A 22911-nucleotide genomic window follows, 5' to 3' on the forward strand; every position below is an offset into this window, starting at 1 on the left:
TGTAACTGAAACTTATAATGCCTTCCATAGTAATTCAACTTAGTTTCATGATTCAGACTCTGTTCACTAGCTCCTTAATAACGCACATAACTTTCAATGAAAAAGGATACCTGCCATTTGCTTTGAATAATATTTTTCTAGAATGATTTAGAAAATGTCTCATTACTGAAATCACATGAATGTAATAGCTAATTGTTACTTTTAATTTCAGCACAAAAGAAAACATTGCCAGTATCCAATTTATAGTTTCTGAAAATATAATTCTACAGATATCCTAAAATAATAATAATAATAATAATAACTAACAACAATATTTACCTATTTGCCTCATTTTTAATCTGATTATTTTGTCTCAGTATTACATTTCACCATCCAAGCCAATTACACTAAATAAATTTGCTTCACCTGAATTATTTACAGGAATTTCAGAAAAAAGCATAATCTCTTCAAAATTTATGAATTAGTCTTCATAATTTAAACTTGCAATCATTGAAGTTTATGCTGACCTCTAAAATATTTTCAAAATAGACAAATACTAAATTAATTCTGAAACATTTAATTGATGTACTTTCTACCAATAATTATAACTTTATTTGAGAAAAAAATAAATAAGAAAGGAGTAAAGTATCTAAGTTTTATTGTCTTAGGTATATTATTTAATTTCTAAAAATAGTGCATAGAGGGTATAAAGATAGAAACAAAAATCTTCAGTAGTCAGGTTAAAGCACTTCTTTTTTTTTTTTTTAGGATTTTATTTATTTACTTGAGGGAGAATGAGCACAGGGGAGGGGCAAAGAGAGAGGGAGAAGCAGACCCCCTGTTGAGCAGGAAGCCTGACACGGGGCTCGATTCCAGGACCCTGGGATTGTGACCTGAACCAAAGGCAGACACTTCACCAACTGAGCCACCCAGGGTCCCCAAAGCATTCCTTATTTTAAAATGCTTGCTCCTTATCCCCATCTGTTGAACATTTTCAAATGGCCTTGAAAATTTTTGGTTTGGGTTTAGATGACTTTGGCCATAAAATCCAGGGCTGATTTTGAAAGACTTCATCAGTTTCTCCAGCATTAGAATCATGAACTTAGAGGGATAAAAGAACCTTACAAATTATCTGGACAATCATCCCCTCAGAGCCTGAAGCTCCTGTACAGCAGCTATGCCAAGTGTCCCCAGTCACTGTTTCTACACCTCCATCTCACCTTTGGGTGTGCCATAGGAGAAGCAATTGCCAGAATGCTCTTCATTAACTGAGCTGAAGTCTCTTTCCCTCTGTCTTCCATGTATTCCTTCTCATTTTTATTCCCTGGAGCCATACAGAATGGCATCCCTCTAATATTGTATTGAACTTAAACCAACAGGTAGAAACCATGCTCAACTTCACTTTCATCTTTGTCAGAATTGAATGTTTTCACTGAAAACTGCTACCAGGCTATATCTGCAGAAGTAGTAGAAGTCTTTACCCTTTCTTAATGAAAAGTTCAGAAAAAGCAGAGGGTCCCATGTTCCATTGGAACAATGATTTCAGAAGAAAGTAGGGCAATTATGAGCATTAGTTACGGTGATCGTTTTTTTGAGGTGTTATCTAGGCAAAGCTAGTCCCCAGGTATTATTAACACTAATCTAGATGTTGCTGTGAAGGTATTTAGCAGATATGATTAAAGTCCATAATCAGTTGTCTTGAAATCAGGAAGATTATCCTCGATAATCTGAGTGGGACTAGTTTGATCAGTTCAAAGGCCTGGAGAGTAGAACTGAAGCTTCCCTGATGAAGAAGAAAATTCCAGTTGTGCACAGCAGCTGTGGCTCATGCCTGAGAGTTCTGGTCTACCTTTCTTGAAGGGCTGTCATACAGTTTCTGGGCTTGCCTAGTCAGCCCCTACAGTAGGTAAGCCAATTCCTTACAATGAAGCTCTTAATATATATCTCCTACTGGTTCTGCTTCCCTGTTGAACCCTGACAGGAACACTGCAAACTTGAACCAAATGGCAAGGAGAAAAGATAAAATGGAAGTGGGGGTTTGGACCCCAAAGTTCCACAGGCTAGAAACAGGCTGATCAAAGGAATAAGCTGAAAACACAGGCCATCTTTCATAAAAAAGAAAGGATGACTCTGAGGGTGGAGTTGAGAACCCAGAGGGTGGAACCCATATTGGAGTTCCAGTCTGAGGGAACAGAGGCTGTTCCCAGGCCTTGAAACCAAGTAGTTTTCCCAGTCATTGGAAATGACTCCCTTTTTCCTTCCATTTCCCCCCTTTTTGAAAGGAAATATCTATAGCCCTTGTCCTATGACTGCCCTGCCAGTGTGTTTTGGGAGCAGATAACTTGTTTCTTGAGTTCCACATGTTCAGCATTGGAGATGAGCTGTGCCTCAGGATGGATAATACTCAGAGGCTCAACCATCCCTGATTTAGATGATTGAGATGATGAGATTTGGGACTTTTGAGCTGATAAAATTTTGGTGAGGTTTTGGTCTTTGAGTTGACACTACAATGGATTGAGACTTTGGGGATGTCAGGATAGAGTTAATGTATTTTGCATGTGGAATAGATATGAATCTTTGAGGGGCAGAGAGCAGACTGATAGGCAGAATAATGCCTGAAGATGTCCACATTCTAATCCCCAGAACCTGTGAATATGTTAGTTTATATGCAAAGGAAAATTAAGATAGTAGTTGGACTTAGGGTTGCCAACCTTAAGATAGAGAGAATATCCTAAATTAGCCACATGGGCCTAATATAATCATAAAGGTCTCTAATGTGGAAGAGGAAGGCAGAAAAGTTAGTATCAGAGTGATGCAGCATGAGAAAGACCTGAGCGGCCATTGCTGACTTTGAAGATGGGAGAGATCCATGAGCCAAGGAATGCTAGAGGCTTCTAGAAGCTGGAAGAGGCAAGAAAACAGATTTTTCCCTAGAAACTCCCAAAAGAAATAGAGCCCAGCAACATCTTGATTTTAGCCCAGTGAGACCCATTTTGAACTTCTGACCTACAGAACTATAAGATAATAACTATGGTTTTTCAAGCAACTAAATTTATGGTAATTTCCTACAGCAGCAATCAGAAACTAGCACAGTTACTCTTGATCTAGCTGGCGAGGAAAGAGACTATGTTTAGTGATGTGTACACAACATCTCATCATTTAGCTGATAGATTACTCCTATCAGTGACAAATGGAGAACATCTTATTAACTTACTAATTATGACAAAGAGATAACTTACACGAATATGAAGCTCTTCGTTGATGGATTCTTTTTTATTGGTCTTTTTAACATCCAGGTACCTGACCAGTGGGCCAATTGTGATTCCCTAGACCACAAATGACAAAATAAAGAGTTCTGTTGTAGTGAATATTGTCATTATAGAGAGTAAGTCTATTACCAAAACTATTAGAGCTTCCAATTTTCATATCTTTGTTTTGTACTAGCTTCTACTGGATAAATGCTCCACTGTTTACTTTAGTTCTTATTTAAGTCTTTTAAATTCTGCAATGAAAATAGGCATTACTTTAAAGCAGGAATTTAGTGTCATCCCTTAAAATAACCTCATTAGTTTGCTGAGAAAAAAACTCCAGCTAAAATAAAAACTCTTGCTATCCAGTACTAATTGGAATCTTGTTTTCAGTAAAACACACTAGAGTAACAATCATTCACCTGCTACCCAGGAATATTTTGATAAATATGTTTTATTAATTAAAAAGCAACATATTTTAGAGGTTAAAGGATGAACACAAACATGACCTAGAAGTTTTTGGGAATTTAGTTTGACTATTGAGCATATGTTGAAAAATTAGATAAAACATCCCTTTTTTGGTACCATACTAATTTAATACATCATCCTGAAAGAATCTACTTATTTCAGATATGAAAGAAATCTACTAACCTGAATAAATACAGTAAAATATATAACTACTAGAGTAGCAGTGACAAACATTTTCTTCCTAGGAAAAAGAGACAGAGGAAGCAAAAATGCAAGTGAAAAACTTCCAGCTCCTCGGACACCACTGTAGAAAATTATGCACTGGTCCTTGATGGAGAAGGGGAAAGTCCGAAACTGGTTACTGACATAGAAGAGAGCAAATACGCCTAGAAAGGGGGAAATATGTATTAGAGCAAAGGGTCATGAATGGGTAGATATACAATGCTAGTGAACCCGAGTCGTGTGCATGTGCCCGCAAAACAACGCAACTTAATTTCATCACACCCATGATTGTCCATCCCAAACAAAATATCTTACAAAACTTCATTTCTTGGGGCCTGGGTGGCTCAGATTGTTAAGCATCTGCCTTCGGCTCAGGTCATGATCCCAGGGTCCTGGGATCGGGCCCCACATCAGGCTCCTGCCTCAGAGGGGAGCCTGCTTCTCCCTCTCCCTCTGCCTCTCCCCCTGCTCATGCTCTCTCTCTATATATATCTCTATGTCTTAAATTAATAAATAAAATCTAAAAAAAAAAAACTTCATTTCTTGAGTAGTTGTGAACAGTGGTGCTTCAGGTTATTAGCCTCCTAGCTTTTGTGTGTGTGTGTGTGTGTGTGTGTGTGTGTTTAAAGTAATAAAATCTTGATACTTTCTGATATAAGACATGGCATATATATTCTAATCTATACTCATAATTTTTGTTCTGCCTTTCAAAACTAGGTAGAGCAAAGGTATTACTTGGGGGATAGAAACATTTTTGTCACCTCATGTTCTCAATGAGTAACCAAAGGAGGTGTATAATTTTAAACATAAGAGGACTCTTTTAGTGATTGTGGTCTCTGCTGGGTAAGCAAAACTTTTGTGGTTGGTTTGGTTCTTCTTGAGGTTCAATGCAAACAAGAAAGTTGGCAAGGGCTCAAAGGAGGGTTTCTTACTATCAGTAAGTGGAAGGTGGAGGGTGGCAGAGCTTGTTTAAAACACAGAGGTGTTTTCTACCACACCGATTTTCCATCCCTGAGTGGCCCACACGACCTAGCTTACCACCAATGCAGTGCTTCCTGGTGGGAAAGGCCCTTCACTAAAGCTCTGACTAAAGAGGAGGTTTTACTACAGAATAAAGCTCAGTATCCACGTGTGACTTCTAATCACACAGACTTCACAGCAAGCAACCTTTGGTGACAGGCACATGGATAATGTGAGAGACGGTAAAATCTAAAATTTTTCATTTTGTTTTTTGTGTCCTGGCTCCTCCACATACTAGTCATGTAACCTTGGCTAAGGTTCTGATCTTTTCATGTACTCAGTCTCTCTGGAGGAGATAACGGTAGTATTTACCTCGGAAGGTAGATGGAAGGTTTACATAAATTTAATTTCTATATATAACAGAAATCAGGGACTTTATGTTATAAGCCTTCATGAGTGTGAACTACATTAGCCAACGAGTCAGGCTGGGCATGAGAAGAGACTGGGAGGGAGAACTGGATTCTGACAGCTGGCTCTGTCCCTCACTGTGACATGGCCCAGTCAGCCATTCTCTCGGTGACTCTCCCCTCAGCTAGAATATGAAGGAGTCCGGTTGGAATGTCACCAAGGGCCAACAATGTTGAGGTACCCACCATATTAATCCTCTCTTAGATGGTTTATACTCCTGTTGGCTGGGCTGAAGTTCAGTAGTGTTACTTCTCTTGACATTAGAGAGTATTAGAACCGAAGGGAACCTAGGAAATTTGTTCATGCCTCCCATTTTGTGGTTGAGGAAGAAGATTTTGAGTATAGCTAGTTATTAGCAGTGCTAAGATTTGATTTGAAATTATAAATTTATATTATTAAATAACAGTTTCCTTAATTCTTTTCTCCCCAAGAAAGCGAACAGGCACATATATTCAGAGCTAGTTTTATGAATGTTTTAATATTTCTGCATTCTTATTATTCTTCCCAGATTTAAAACCCACCCTAAATTAATTTAGAATTGATATGTTCAAGGTAAGTTCTCATTCATTTCCCCTAATCTCTCTTTAATTGTAATTGGCTTGAAAATATTGATCAAAGTCAATTAAGCAAATGCTTCAAATCCTGCTCAAAATCATTTTAAAATAAAACAGCACATATAATGTAGTTCAGTACTTAATGTTCTTGCTAGCCCCGGAAACATAAATGTACAAGATAAATAAGCAGCCATTAGTCAAGACGTCTCATTTTTTTTAAAATTAGGCATATTTTATAGGGGTAAAGTCAGTTACATTATAGAGTTGCCTTTACTGATTAATAATAAGCACTTTTAAAAATAAAGATTTACTTCCTGGTCCTTGGTTTTCTATACATCAAACTCAACGCTCAACTAAAAGCACCTGTATGTTTTAAGGGAATGTTTTCTAGCAGTACCTGCCTTACATAGACTACACTTAGATCTCACTTTTCCTGTAATAAAAGTGTAAATGCTCACAGTGTATAATCTGTATCTGATTTAAGGTGCAAGAGGGTAAAAATCAACAAAGAAGTGAAGAGCAAGGGATAAATCTACTGAGTTATATTTAAATGTGTAAATGTGAAAGTTCTCTCTTCAAATAAAAAAGAAAAACAAACTCCTTGCGCCAGCCTTGCTTCAGTGCACAACCTTACCAGCCTCTGATTGCTCTGAACGGAGTGAGGGAGCACACAGACAACATTCCTGGTCACTACGAGGTGCCTATACTCCCCTAACTAGTCAAACCAGTTAGTGTCCCTTCACTACTTAGGCTATTACATTGCAGAAAGGGATAAGAAAAATTTAAAAAAGCAACAGGCAGGGGCCTCTTTGGGTCCTGCTGTCTCTTACTAATGGCTCTCCAGATCTGGCAGAAGACCAGGGTGAAACAGATGAAGGCCCAGTTCCACTCATGGTTCTTCCCAATGGTGGACACGCCCATGAAGATGAAGATCAGGGTCTCGCTGACGCTGCTCAGCATCTTCATGAAATACTTGATGGTCGTGTAGGATGTTTGGGACACATTTTCCTCTACATACTTTTTCATTGTTACCGCACAGGCCGTGATTCTGCAGATGGAACAGAGTCTCAGGAGAAGCCACAAGATTTTGCCCCTCCATGAAAAACTCTGTACTGGAGACGCCACAGATACATAGGTCCTGTTTTTATCCAGAGAGAACATCTTCTCCATTCCCCTTTCCTTTTCCCCACAGGCTTTCTTTTTTCCTCTTCTCCCTCCCCAAAGGGTTTGCTCAAGTTGAGTGTGTTGGGAAAGGTGGGCATGGCATGGCTTTCTCACAAGAAAATGGTATCAACCATGCACAAACCCAAAGCAGAACTGTTTCTGGAAAGAATAATCCAGCGAGGCTCTCATTTCCACCACCGGAGCAATGTTTCTTACAACAATTTAATGAGATATTTTTCATTTAAAATGTTTTTGTTCTAGAGACACTAGCAAGTCTGGTGGGGGGCAGTTGAGGGCAGGGGAAGAGAAAAAACTGCCTTGTCTAAGTAATTTAGATCACTTTTCGGGTGGGACAATAATGAGTATCTAGATTTTATACTATTATATTTAATTAAAATAGGTATTTCTATACAGTAAAATTAAATATTTCTGCCTGAGTAGCTAGGTATGAGGATAATACCATAGAGAAAACAACATGACTAGATATAGCAAGCCAAGTTAAGAAGCCTCATTCCAAAATATAAGGAAGGATAAATATTTACAAATATTTTCATTAGGAAAAAAAATCTGGACTACTGGTCTTATCCCATCTACCTAGTTTCATTCCACCCCAGTGTGATGTGATTTAAGGGAAATAGAAGAAGGCAGAGCTCAGGAATGACAGTCCTTCATGGCATGCTGCCCTTTACCTTTAAAATAATGAATTTTTCAAGGGAAAAAAAAAGCTATTGAAATGAGACTTTAACCTTGAACTTCTAGTTCTTCTCCGCATCAGCTCTTCTGAGCCTTTTAAATTGACCTTATAATTGCTCTGCTCTGCTAAGGCCGTTCAGGAGAAGAGCAAATTCAAAGGCTGGGGAGAACATTCGTTTGGCAAAGGCCCCGAATCGGATTTTACAAAAGTTTAAAAAGCCTGAATCCAGCAACACCCTTGCAGATTAGTGTCTGAAGTTCTGCCTTTTGCAGATGCTAGTCCACACCGTGTGGTCCTGCATTCTCTTTTATTGCTATGAGAGTTGGTCCTTGGTTTGTACTCACGCCAGGATGCCAGAGAGGTAGAGTGTCTCCGCAGCTAAGTAAGACAGATAACTGAACATGAAGACGATGAGTGGTTCGATTGCAGAGATATTCTGAGTGAAACGTGTGATAAACGCAGAAATGAACCCAAAAATGACGCCGAAAAATACTCCCCCAACCCCTACAATAATGAATCGGGCACATCCAGCCAAAATGTCGACAGGCTCTATGTCTTCAAATTTATGCATCTTTGTGAAGGCAATTAATATATTGTATAAGACCTAGACAAAAAGAAAATGAAGGAAAAGAAACATGAATTCAAAATGAGAAATATTTGACACACAGATTCTTAACTTTGTGTCTAGTTGAGTAATACACAACAGTGAATTACACGACCATAAATATTAATATGGCTAATACCTAACTTTAAAATCATTCCAAATAATTTGCTCTTATTCGTTTACACTGGGTAAGAGTCTAATACAGCTTTCAGTCACTGAGCACCCACTCTGTGCCAGTCTCTTTGCGAAGCTGTGTCAGTTATCAACTTAATTTCCTCCCAGCTCCGAATGTGCCTTTCAATACGGGCTCTATAATAAACAATGGAATTCCTTCAGCAGAATTTTTCTCCTTCAAGGGAGCCGCATCTTACAGCTCTCTCAGCAGAAGGCGCTGAGGGGACATTGCAGGAGAAAGGGGCTTTCCAGCAACTTCCGGTGGGCGGGGCAATAGTCAGTCAGGTGATTGGGAGGACTTCCGATAGGCCCTTTGAGGGGAGGGCACAGGCCCTGGAGGCAGTTGGTCCGTAACCTTACAGCTTTGACAGGAGATAACTTGTCCGTGGACCTCCTGACATGGAAAAAAGAAGCCCTGGCATAGCCCTCATGCAGCACGCCTGTCATCAAGGGTCCCCCTGAGCAGCCTTCTGTGTGTAAACCCTCTCCTCTGCCCTGTCCACGCAGTCTGCTCCTGGGAAGGCCCTTGCCCCCTCCTAAGCCCAGGCTCCCACTGCACGCCTGGTGCCACCAACTACTGATGCACTTTCCCTGCCTGCCTTCCCGAGGGTGGCCTGTTGTTTGCCGAGCAGCTCCAGACCAGCTCCTCTGGCTAAACCACACGGCTTCTCTGCTGCCCAGTGGTCCATCCACACCTCCAGGGAGATCTGAACCCCTTTCAAGTTTGTCCTTTGAGGGGGGGAACCATCCCTCAGCCTTAGGGTACCAGGAAGAGTTCTCATGTCTTACAGCTAGTCCTTTGTTATAGTTGATCATTTTGATATTAAAATTTCTCTGTTTAATCTACTGTGTGGTTTCTCTCTCTCAGTTGGACCCCACTTTGCATATATGTCATCTCATTGAATCCTCCAAACCACTTGAACCCATGTGATACACACTCCCAATTTTCCTGCTATTTCTCTACTTACTTCAACATGTATAAGAAATTATGGTGGGGGCACCTGAGTGGCTCAGTTAAACATCTGACTCTTGATTTTGGCCCAGGTCATGATCTCAGGGTTCTGGGATGAAACCCCGCTCATCATGGAGTCTGCTTGTCGCTCTCCCTCTCCTCCTTCCCCCACATGTGCTCTCTCTCTCCCTCTCTCAAATAAAGAAATAAAATCTTAAAAAAAAAAAAGAAAGAAAGAAATTACAGTGATCTACGGATCACTACTTGATGTGCTTGGCAGCCCAGAACTGAGACTGAACTTCTGAAAAGTGGCAGCTGCCGCACAGTTAACGAGACGCACAAAACAGGTAAAGTAAGATTTCTGAGGAAATTGAAGACCTTTGAGGATATTAGGCCCTGAAGAGTCCTGATAAACCACAGCATATACCTATTGGCCTTTGTTTGCCTATACTAGGAAAAATGGGAAAAAAAAAAAATCAGAACAGGAGCAGAAGCTAAAACTCAAGGAAACGATTATCTGCTGTATGTGGAACCACAGGAGTGGATGGACCCTCCAGAATAGTTAGGTCTCTACCCATTCATTTCTCCGGCTCACACTCTGCTCTCACCTTACTTCTGGAATGATCCCCGACTCTGCGACCTGCAAGGCTTGCCCAGGCCTGAGCCTCCTGTGTGACTCCAACTTCTCCATCCCCAATTTGTCTTTCTTACTGAGACCCTCACCTGTGTTCTTCAGGGTGCCCTGACGGCATTTGGATATCAGCCTTGGCTTCACCCATGGGGCTTACCAGACCTACTGGCTGCCTTGTGTACACACTGACCCCTTGGCCGTGGTCTTCAACCTGCCATTCCTTCCCCAGCCTTTTTCCCTGTCCTGCCCCCTCCAGATCTGCTCTGTGAAGGGCCTCTGCTGACCCCCCATGACATCACCTTTATGATTAAAGTTTGTTGTTTTCTGATGAGATGGTCAATGAAGAAGCCTAGGCTGGCTTCTTGTTACGTTCACAATCATAAACCATCAAGGTACATTTAAAGCAAAGCCCCACTTCATCTCATTTGCATTTTTTTCTAAGGAGTGCCTCACATTTGTTTGAGTGAGGTTGTTCTCCAGTAGCAGAAATAGAACAAGCAGCTGGTCTGTGGCAATGAGTGTCTCTGTTTATGGATGCCCTAGAGTTGCTGTATAACCTGTTAATACACTTTGCTATCCATTTCTGGGTGGAGATCAAAAATTTTATCCAGGGACACTGGGTGGCTCAGTTGGTTAAGCATCTGCCTTCGGCTCAGGTCATGATCCCAGGGTCCTGAGATCGAGCCTCGCATCGGGCTCCCTGCTCAGTGGGGAGCCTGCTTCTCCCTCTACCTGCCACTCCCCCTGCTTGGGCTCTCTTTCTCTCACTCTCTCATTCTCTGACAAATAAATAAATAAAATCTTTAAAAAAAAAAAAGAAAAGAAAATATATTTTTCAAAAAAAAATCTTATCCAGCTCTACACAAGGGTATATGTCAATTATATCTCAATGAAGCTGGAAGGAGAAAGAAAAAAAGTTAGGCAATATGGGATTTGCAACAGGTTTTAAATTTCAATTGGTATATCTGAAAACATTTTCAGCAGAATTTTTTTTTTAATTTTATTTATTTGAGAGAGAGAGAGTGAGAGAGAGAGAGCACAAGAGCGGGTAGGGTCAGAGGGAGAAGCAGACCCCCTGCTGAGCAGGGAGCCCGATGTGGGACTCGATCCTGGGACTCCAGGATCATGACCTGAGCCAAAGGCAGTCGCTTAACCAACTGAGCCACCCAGGCACCCTTCAGCAGAATTTTTAAAAAGTTTATGGCGTGTAGACAGAATTCTTCTTGAGTCCAGTAGTTAACATGTAATTTCTCATACTTTTATATTTAATTGTATTTCTGGAGATGGGAGGTAGGGGCTGGGACAGGAGCCGGTGATACCTGGGGCAGGATGGGTCCTTGGGCCCATATCATGTCCTTCCCTGGGAGTCTATGAAATGCACCTTTGTACTACATCTCTGGAGGATGAATTGGTGTTCTTTTTTCCTAAGAATTTAAATATTCCATTCTTTCAAGTTTTACATATTTAGCTGGTTGCTATTATAACTATGGGCATTCCAAAGAACACACACAACTTGCTTATACTGCAACCAACACTTAAATACTGTTCTCGGTTCTGGCCCCCCTTCCATGGCCCTCCCACACCAAGCAGGATGCACCTAATCTGGCCCCATGTAGAAAATTTCTTTCTTACAATGATACCTCAGATCTTTCTCCCTGCCTCCTTCTCTTGGAAATCTATTCTGTTTTTTCTTAATCTGGTTTGGTTCCTTAGGTGACAAAGATAGCTGCTCATTGGGAAAATGCTCTTGTCTGGCCTCACTTTTCCCTACAGAGCCTCTGGACTTGAATTTCCTTTCTGAATCACAGACTTGTATATCACCTTCTTTAAGATAGGGTTTGGGGCACTTGGGTGGCTCAGTCAGTTAAGCATCCAACTCTTGATTTGGGCTCAGGTCATGATCTCAGGATCACAGGATCCAGCCCCAAGTCAGGCTCCACTTCCACTTCGGTGCTGGGCATGGAGCCTGCTTAAGATTTTCTCTCTCTCTCCCTCTCCCTCTGCCCCTCCATCCCACTGCACACACCTGCTCTCTCTCTCTCAAAAAAGATATTAGGGTTTTGCTACAAGATATTGCAAGAGTGGTGACTTTTCACATTTAGTCTTTGTATACCAACTTACGTAGAAGGAAAGTTAAACAGAAAAAATTCAATTCAAAAGGTAACAATAAGTGGGGGAAAAAACCCCACAAATGTTTCTGTTTTCCCGGGAATTTGTTAGTTAAAAGCTGAAAGTCACTTGTTGTTTTTGGGTTTCCCTAAGAATGGGTCTTAAAATATGATGTTACCTCTGTGTATAAGGACTTCTCATGCATTCACAGTATGCCATTTTACAGCCTCCAATTTTGTTCCATTTAATTTTCCCTTAAAGATCCTTTTGGACTTTTTTTTGACTCTTTGATATTGCCATGATGTTACGGAAATGACAATGTGTTGTGTGGTTTCCTGTTCTTGCATGACCCTCACAGCTGTGAGCACTTACCTTTAAATGGAAACTTCAGTCTCTACATCCTCTAGCCTTGGAAATGATAATACCTTTAGTAAAGAGAATTTCAAAAAGAAAAAAATCTTATCCAGTACAGAATGGCTTTGGCTTTGGAATACGAGTTGGCACAAAGGTCAGTCCTTAAAGTAGCTCGGTTGTCACCACTCCTCACGTAAGAAACTATATCACTAATGGACCATGTCGGATGGGGAGAGGAGACATGAGGAGGGCGTCCAGTAGCCACTCTGCTCACAGGTCCAATGCACCTCCCCTCCCCAGTGCAGCTTTGTCACATTGCCCTCTGTATGAGTTTCCTAGAGCTGCTGTAACAAAATACACCAAACTTGGATGGCTTAAATCAACAGAAATTTATTCTCTCTCACTGCCCTGAAGGCTAGAAGTCCACAATCAAGGTGCTGAGAGGACCACACTCCATTGAAGTCTCTAGGATAGGACAGTTCTTTGTTTCTTCTTGGTTTCTAGTGGTTGTTGGCAAACCTTGGTGCCCCTGGACTTGTGGACATACCACTCTGGTCTCTGCCGTTTTCTACATATGTCCTTCCCTCTGTGTCCCCTCCTCCATATCTTCACATTACCTTCTTACAAGGACACTAGTCATTGGACTATGACCCACATCAATCCAGTGTGAGCTCATCCTAACTAATTGTATCTGCAAAGAACTATTTCCAAATAAGATTACATCCTGAGGTTCTGGGTGGACATGAGTTTTGTGGGAAAAATATTCTTTCCAGTACAGCTTCTATAACCAAAATGACCTTACAATGAATTACCTTGTATTATAGACTAGCAGATTTTCATTGTACATCTCAGGCTACAACTTGATTTTGAATTTCATAAAGTCCTAAACTGTGGCTTTCCTCCGGATGGATCCATTTTATTTCTTTAGAGAGCCTAGGACACATGTTTTCCATGTCTGGATTAGTTCTTGCTTTTTAATGTGACTAACAGCCAGTAACCCACAAGCTTAGTTAGATAAGGGATATAGACGAAGACTGTAAACAGTCTCCCTTCCTCTCTTAAAGAGATGTTTCTAGTGCATCATCTGGGAGAAGGAGAAGAAGCTGGGGAAGGTGAATAAGAAGAAGCAAAAAGGGGTGCCTGGGTGGCTGGGTCGGTTAAGCAACCGACTCTTGATTTCAACTCAGGTCATGATCTCAGGGTCCTGGGATGGAGCCCTGCGGTGAGCTCCCTGCTCAGCGGGGTATCTGCTTCTCCCTCTCCCTCTGATACCCCCCACCCTGCTCATGCTCTCTCTCTCTTAAAAATATAAATCTTAAAAAAAAAAAGAAGAAGAAGCAAAAAGCTTTGTGCAAATTGGCTCAAGCAAGGACACACATACTCTCACATCATGAGCACTGTACATTTGCGCTCTGTACATCTGCACACTTAGGAAAGGGATTGTCTTAAAAAGAGAGAGGTTTGCTGAAATTTCACACCAGATTTGCTTAAGAATACACATGCTGATGCGCAGAAATTTTAGAGAATATAAAAATACAAAGGAAAATTCCCGCAATTGTCTCCCAGTCCCTCCCAGAGAAAGCCACTCTAAATATTACATATATTTATATATATATTTATAAATACATATGTAAATATTATATAAACACACACACACATATATATCCTTTCTAATCCCGCTTGTCTGTCTGTCATCTATCTATCCATCCATCCATCATCCATCTATAAGCTATCTACCTCTCCATCTGAGGCAGTCAGGACCCCTCAGGTCTCCAACTACAGGGAATGAAACTGAGCAGCCAACTGCCGCACCTTGATTCCCATCGCTGTCCTCAGCCAAGGACCTGGTGTGGCAGGGCCCTAAGGCAGGCCCAATCTTGGAAGGTGCAGGACTCCTCTGATGGGTGCTTTTAGCCTGAAGACTCCCACTGGGCTGGATAAACTCTCTCAGAAATGCAGTCAGACAGACCCATCTGGTTTCCCTTGAGCCCCCTTCAGCACGTGGGGTCACTCTGCACGATGGTCTGAGGCTCCCCATTTCTCCGAGCTCCCTCCCCATCTTCTCTCACAGGAGTTTCCCTTATACATCTTTTGTGCATCTAAATGCCCTTTGAATGTCTGGCACATGACTGACCTGGACAACATCTACCAATATGTCCATTTGAGTACCAAGCATATTTTACAAAACTGTTATAATATTGGTCTCTTTTGTTTAAGCAAAGTGAGGCCAGATTTTGAGAAAAATCTTGGCTGAGTGTTTGAAAGGAAATTGTGACATAAAGTTTAAAAATGAACGCAAAAGAAGCTTAGTGGTTGTATCCCAACTCAGTGAGTTTACTTAGTCCCATTTTACATTCTGCCTGACCTTGGAGCAACCCACATACAGATCCTAGAAGCATTGCAGTTGCACCTTTGCAGATGTGCTCATATTCCAAGGAGTGAAGCCAAGATGAGGAGCCAGACATTCCACAAGGCCCCAAAAAGGCAGGTTTGAATGAGTGTTAGTGGGAGTTTGACTCTCAAATCCAGAGGAAACACAGGGGATATGAGTAAGACTCAAAGATTTGCATGTTGTTGCCACAAACGAAAACTCCTCTGCATAGCTCTCCAGGTTATAAGGAGCTACCCAGTCTGTTCCCAGGGCCTGGGAAAGTCAGTTGGGCCAGCCCTGTCCCTGGACACCAGTATGCACTGCCAGAAAGATGCCATGCTAGTTTGAGAAGCTAAAGTCGCACATGTAATTTAAGAAGACTACACTTACAGACACAGTCCATATGACTACATGAAAAACAATTCTTATCTTTCAAATTACATGGCTCTGGATGTCATTAGAGTTGTAAAAGATTTTCTTTGGACTCACTTCAATCACAATCATGTGGATATTTTTCACATGTTGGAGGGGAAATGTCAGCCAATGCTAAATCTCAAACATGTCCATGGCATTCATGGAAACAAGATTAGATTTACTCTCTTCACTCAGGGTGGAGATGCAGTATTGTGATATAACAAAAAATATGGATTTATTGTCTTTGTCCCCACTACCTTGCACAGAGTTCCTAAAGACCTTGCCATTTCCTGAGTGAGAGGAGCATCCTCTGTTATTCCTAATGGACCATTTTCAACCACAGCTGAGTTTCTGCTAATGAGGTAACTCTTGCCTGGGTCCCAGAGAGCTTCAGGAGGTGGGCTGGTTGCCAGAGGAACCAACCAAGTGATTAGAGGGTTGTAACTTTCATCCCCACCCCATGACCTGCAGGGGGAGGAGAGGGGTTAGAGATTGAGTTCAATAACCAATGGCCAATGATTTAATCAATCATGCCTATGTAATGGAACCTCCAGAAAAACCCGAAGCTACCAGGGTCAGAAAGCATCCGGGTTGGTGCCAGGAGGGTAGCATGCCTGGAGAGGACATGGAAGCTCTGCACCCTTCCTTCCGTACCCTGCCCTATGCTCTCTTTCATTTGGCTCTTCCTGAGTTTCAGCCATTATAATTAGCTGGCAACCAAGGTAAAGTGCTTTCCTGAGTTCTATGAGGTATTCTAGCAAATTATCAAACCTGAAGAGAGGGTCAGTATGGGTGTCCCAGACTGTTCATGAAACTTCCCAAGATCATAATAACGTCAACCCTTTAACAGAAACCACTGAGGGACGCCTGGGTTGCTCAGTCAATTAAGCATCTGCCTTCAGCTTAGGTCATGATCCCAGCGTCCTGGGATCGAGCCCCGCATCGGACTCCTTGCTCAGCGGGGAGCCTGCTTCTCCCTCTCCCTCTGCCTGCCGCTCCCCCTGCTTGTGCTCTCTCACTCTCACTCAAATAAATAAATAAAATCTTAAAAAAAAAACCCCAAAAAACAGAAACCACTGCAAATTTTGCAAAACCCTTTCAATACACAAAACAGTGGCTAAAGACACCAGCCCACCCACCAAGGCTTAGCAGAGGTGGAGGGCTGATTTCAAATGTGCTGATATTTTTTTTTCTTTGTCAAATTTATTGAGGAATGATTTGCATATGATAAGTTACATCTAAAATGAATGAATTCTGACCATTGTATATGCCTGCAAAATCACCACCACAGTCAAGACCCAGACAATTCCATGAACCCAGAAAGGTTCTTTATTACTCTTTTAAAGTCCATCCCTCCCTCTAATCCCGAACCCAGGAAACCACTGATCTGTTATTACCACTGTAGATTAATTTGTTTTTCGTTTTTTGTTTATTTTTCAGGGGTGGGGAACAGGAGGGATAGAGGGAGATGGAAAGAGAGAATCTTAAGCAGGCTCCACAAACCTGACGGGGTTCCATCTCATGACCCTGAGATCATGACCTGAGATGAAATCAAGAGTCGGACACTTAACCGACTAAGCCACCCAGGCATCCCTAGATTAATTTGTATTTGATATATATTGAATAATAACATATGGACTCTTATGTGTCTGGTTTCTTTAGCTCAGAATAATGTTTTGGGGAGTTGCCCATGTTGTACAAGTATCAGTGGCTCATTCCTTTTTAATACTGGGAAGTATTCCATTACATGGTTACAAGACATTTTGCTCATCCATTCACCTGTTGAAGGAGATGTGTTCCCTGCTTCCCCCACCACCCAGTTTCTACTATCGGAATATTACTGCTATGAACATTTACGTACAAGTCTTTTGTGTAGGCCTGTGTTTTCATTTCTCTTGGATATATACCTCGGAGTGGAATGACGAGGTAGTGTGGTACATACAAGTTACAATTTTAAGAAACTGCTGTCTTAGTCCACATGGGCTGCTCTAAGGGAATATCATAGACTGGGTGGCTTATAAACAACAGAAATTTATTTCTCACAGTTCTAGAAGTTGTTGAGTCCAAGATCAAGGCCCTGGTGTCTGGTAAGAGCCTTTTTCCTGGTGCTTACACAGCTATTTCCTCATTGTGTCCTCACATGGCAGAAAGGGCAAGTTAGCTCTCTGGGGTCTCTTCTATAAGGGCACAAACCCCATTCATGAGGATTCCAATCTCATGCCCTTATCACTTTCCAAAGGCCCCATCTCCTAATACTATCCAACTGGATATTAGGTTTCAACATACGAATCTGGCGGAGGACATGAACATTCAGTCGACAGCCCCTGCCAAATTGTCTTTCAAAGTCATTGAACCATTTTCCATCTCCACCAGAAATGTATGAGATTTCCAGTTGTTCTATATCCTTGTCGACACTTAATACTGTCAGTCTTTTCAATTCTAACCACTCTAAGGGGTGTGTAATGGTATCTCATTGTGATTTTAATTTTCATTTTCCTGATTACAAAATATGTTGAACAAATTTTCATGTGTTTACTGACCACTTGTATATCATGTTTTATGATATATCTTTCCAAATCTTTTACCCATTTTTGAGTTATTTATATTCTTATTATTGAGTTATAAAATTCTTTATCCTGGATGTAAGTCTTTTCTGAGATACATGCATGGCAAACATTTTCTCCCATTCTTTGGCTTATTTTTTTATTTACTTGTGTATTTCAAAGAGCAAAATTTTTTCTTTTGATAAAATCCAACTTATTACCTTTTTCTTTCTGTTGTTTGTGTTTTTTCTGCCTTTGCCCACTCCGAGGTCATGAAGATTTTTTTTTTCTTCCAGGAGACTTGTAATTTCAGCTTTTACATTTATTCTATGACACGGTTTGTGCTAATTTTTGCATTTGGTGTGAGGTACGGGGCAATTCTCATATGTTTCCACATGGATACCCATAGTTATTTTAACACAATGTCTTCCTTTTCATTGGTTCCTTTGCCAAAAATCGATTGACCATGTATGTGCAAGTCTATTTCTGGCCTCTCTATTTTTCCTCCATGAGGTCATATCTATTGTTTGATTAATATTGTGATGTTATTGCTTTATTATTATTGTAGCATTATAGTAAGTCTTCATATAAGTCTTCTATCTTTGTACTTACTTTTTAAAAATTGCTTTGAGCATTTAATGTCAATCAGATTTTCATTTGAACTTTCAATCAGATTTTAAGATCAGCTCGTCCATTTCTACAAAAAAAATTCTGGGATTTTGACTGGGATTTTACTGAATCTACAGATCAATTAAAAGAAAGTTGTCCTCCCCAATACTAATGGAATCTTCCATTAACAAATATGATATTATTTAGGTCTTCTAATTCATGTCAGCAATGATCTATAATATTCAGTGAAAAGTTCTTGCACATCTTTGTTGAACTTCTAAGAATTTCTATTTTGACAGTATTTATAAATGGAATTTTGAGATTTTCTTTTGCTACTAGTATTTAAAGTCATTTGCCACTGCTATATTAAAGTGCTGTTGATTTTTGTACATTAGCCCTATATCCTGTGACCTTGCTAAATTTACTTTTTAATTCTAGTAGCTGTTTTGTCTTCAGGATTTTCTACATAAACTGGCATGTCCTCCATAAATAGAGACAAACACACTACTTCTTTAGTGATTTTGTCTTAATGCTTTCTTATTTTTTGCCTAATAAAAAGAAGTGTTGAGAGTGATATTCTTAAGTATGATGTTAGCTCTGGTTTTTCATAAATATCCTTTATCAGGTTGAAGAAGTTACTTACTCTTTCTACCTTGCTAGGAGTTTCTTATCATAAATGGGCACTGAATTTTGTCAAATGACTTTCTGCATCTATTGATACAACCATTAATTCTATTTATAGTGTGAATTACATTGATAGATTTTTTTCCAATGTTAAACTTGCATTTCTGGAATGTACATTTTGTGGTTGTGATTTATTATTCTTGTTATATATTGCTTAATTTGATTTGCTAATATTTTGCGTAAGTAGTTTTAGTCTATATTCTTGATGGATATTGGTCTGTAGTTTTCTTTCTTTGCATTATCTTTGCCTGGTTTTGGTGTTAGTGTAAAGTTGGCCTCACAAGGTGAGTTGGAAAGCAATCACTCCTTGCCATTTCTATTTTAAATGATATCAATATAGCCACACCAGCATTCTTATGCTTACCATTTGCCTGGTGTATCTTTTTGCATTCACCTATTTTCAACTTATTTGCATCTTTATAATTACATTGTGTTTCTTATAAACAGAATATATTTGAATCTTGTTTTATAATTAGTTCTGGTAATCTCAGTTTTTAACTAGAGCATTGGTCCATTAACATTCAATGCAATTATTGTGATGAAAGGAAAACTCTCTAAAGGCCTGATACACAAGGGAAACTATTTTAGATTTTTTTTCTTAGTCAGCATGACTGTAAATAAACTTTGTTCCAACCAAAAACCTGATTTATGGCCCACCATGCATGCACTGTACATCTGCTTTGTGAATGAGTAGCTTAAAGGAAAACCATCTTGTCCTTGAAAGATTGATCAATGTTCTTGCTCCCTGAATTCCTTTATGATAAAACTTGTGATTCCTGCCTATATGCTAATCTATAATCTTTTGAGCTTTTACAATATTTAAAAAAGTACATAAGCCTGTAAAAATGATTCATTCTCTGGAGCACTTTCTTCCCTGTGAAGAGTATGTTTCCCGGGCAGGTGTCCTAACTTGGGCTTGAATAAAACTCTTTCTTTCTTTTAGAGATTCTAAAAGGTTTGTTCAATTTGCATTGACATTGTTATGGTTAGATTTAAATCTACCATTTTATTACTTATTTTCTCTTTTCTTCCTCTTTTTTTTTAATTTTCCTGCATTCATTTTGATTATTTGAATACTTTTTAGAATTCTATTTTAATTTTATTATTGTCCATACTTCTTTGCATTATGTTCACTGGCACTCTACAATATAAACTTAACTTTTTCTTTGTGTTAACATTATACCACTTCACATAAAATAAAGAAATCTTATAACCATCTAGGTCCATTAACTGTACTGACTTTTAACCATCCTTTAGAATGAGAAAGCTATTTGTTTCCACAATATTAAATCTCCTGGATTCCTTTAACACTAATAGCTGAGGACTTAATGATAAGTTATTGCATATTTTGTGACTACGAACCCTTCTGGACATTGTAGCCATATTCCCCACCATGCTATGGTTCCTTGTAAGGGTAACATCTATGACATTGAATCTAAGGAAGGGGTAGCCTCATGTGGCTTTCAACATGAGACTTCCCATTCAAGAACAGGAGTAGACAGACTTGAGAAGCCTGTCCATAGACCAGGGACTGCCAGTGAAACCCTCTGCCTAGTTATGAGCTATAGCAACTATACTTTCTGAGACATACGGGTAGACTTGACTAGGTGTGGATGAATAAATACCATGAGACTAATTAAGAGATGATAAAGGGCCACAAAGAAGTATGTGTTATGAGGACCAAAAACTGTATAATAAACACTAAGAAGTAGGGGAAAAGATAATTGAGTAGATTATGTTGACTCTAGTTGGAGTGAAACTGGAAAGATCTATAAAAAGCAGCAGATTCTGAGCAACTGACCTATGTTGCATCCACGGTGGGGCTCTGGAGTGATGATGTGATAGTTATTAGCACCGTTTAGCCCATAGTTCTTTCCCTTCTAGCCGCCTGGTAGGATTGCACTTTCAGCTCCACCATATGACTAGGCCTGGCCAAGTTTTGAGTTTGAATGAGTTTCGAGGAGTGCGATATACCACTTATGAGATGGGGCCCTTGCTTGCTGAGATGAGTTTCCATAAATCTTTTGCCCTCTGGCGAAGTGCCCAGCAATGCTCAATATGGTGCCTGCTCTCTAAGCCCAGGGTCCTGAGTAACCGTGATGAACAGAGCGTTTTGCTGGCCAGTGAGAAACCAGTACGGTAGACAAGAAATACACCTCTGTTGTTTCAGGCCAACAGAGGTTTAGAAGGATGTTTATTACCACAGCATAACCTGGCCCTTCCTGACTATCAGAGAAGATTATGAACTCTTGCTTCTGTTAAAACTAAACACAAATGGAAACCAGACTGGAACATGTCCTGAGCAGACAAAAGCGGTTTAGTCAGCAACACTTAATTTACCTTGTTTTGTGAGACAAGCCAGGCTAGCTCGACCTGCGTCTCTTTTTGCACACACCTCTGAAAATCATTAGCAAAACTTAAAGATTTTATTTATTTATTTTACAGAGAGAGAGTCAACAAGCAGGGGGAGGGTCAGAGGGAGAGGAGAAGAAAGAATCTCAAGCAGACAAGAGAGAGAGAGAATCTCAAGCAGACGCCCAGCTAAGCATGGAGCCTGACTTGGGGCTTGATCTCACAACCATGAGATTATGACCTGAGCCGAAACCAAGAGTCAGATGCTTAACCTACTGAGCCATCCAGGCGCCCCTAGCAAAACTTAAATAGTTCCCTAAAATTGATATGAAGTGACCACTAACCAATTCCCTTTCATTTAAGAAAATTCTAATATTGTAACCAATCACTATGAAGAACAGTCCCTGCTTTCACACTAGATAAGCTGCTTGCTCACAATATATCTATGATCCTCATTTCATGTTTTGGTTTGAGTGTTCCCAGTTTGCAAACATCTTTTTGGGTCCATGCACAATAAATTTATACTAATGACTACTTCAGTGATTCATTGGTTTTACTTTTCTGGTTTTTTTCCTGAACTTTTGGTACTTCTGAAATCCCTAAAACCAGCTTGGTTCCAGGTACAGCTTTTATGAGACCTTCCTGAGGGGTTCCTGATGGGGTTTCTCTGAGCTGAATTGTGTCTTCCTCAAATTTATGGGAAGTCTTAACCTCCAGTACTGCAGAATGTGACTGGATAGGAGATAGGGTCTATTGAGAGGTAATTAAGTTAAAATGAGGTCACAAGGGTGGGGTCCTAAACCAGTAGGACTGATGTCCTTATAAGAAAAGGAAGGGGTACCAAGAGGGCGCACAGAAGAAAGGCCACATGAAGACACAGCAAGAAGGCAGCCAGCTGCCAGCCTGGAGGTGAGGTCTCACCAGAAACCAACCCTGCCAGCACCTTGGTCTTGGACTTCTCCCAAAGTATGAGAAAATACATTTCTGTGGTGTAAGCCCCCCAGTCTGTGCTATTTATTATGGTGGCCCTAACAGACTACTATGGGATCTCTGTCTTCCTGATTGCTTTGTGTGTCTTTTTAATTAATCCTCATTACTTAAGTTTGCCATAAACTCAATTCCTTAAAAACAAAAAGCCTAACTAATTCCTACACTCTCCATATGTGTAAAAAGTATTGAAATTTCAGAATCACAGTAAAGATGATCCTTACTGTATGTCAGATACTGGAAAGGTACAGAGAATGTCAGAGGGAGCTGTACCCATCAATCTTACGGGAAATTAAATAATAAGCACAGCTAATTTTCTCTTTTGTTTGAAGGGTTGTGGACACACTAAACTCTGTCATAGAACATTTCC

The 22911-nt window shown here is 40.2% G+C and overlaps 1 protein-coding gene across 1 annotated transcript in view; it reads right to left on the reverse strand.

Annotated features, from left to right (window-relative positions):
* The window catches only part of SLC9A4 (solute carrier family 9 member A4), a 64396-nt gene that overhangs the window by 24441 nt on the left and 17044 nt on the right, over positions 1–22911 (reverse strand). Inside the window, exons 3-6 of the mRNA XM_036089523.2 lie at positions 8102–8361; positions 6730–6947; positions 3879–4081; positions 3219–3305 (exon numbers count right to left, since the gene is read on the reverse strand). Coding sequence (XP_035945416.1) covers positions 3219–3305; positions 3879–4081; positions 6730–6947; positions 8102–8361 — 768 coding nt within the window. The remainder of the gene's footprint in view (positions 1–3218; positions 3306–3878; positions 4082–6729; positions 6948–8101; positions 8362–22911) is intronic.

The sequence above is a fragment of the Halichoerus grypus genome, chromosome 10, assembly GCF_964656455.1.
Source record: "Halichoerus grypus chromosome 10, mHalGry1.hap1.1, whole genome shotgun sequence".
Taxonomy (NCBI): Eukaryota; Metazoa; Chordata; class Mammalia; order Carnivora; family Phocidae; genus Halichoerus; species Halichoerus grypus.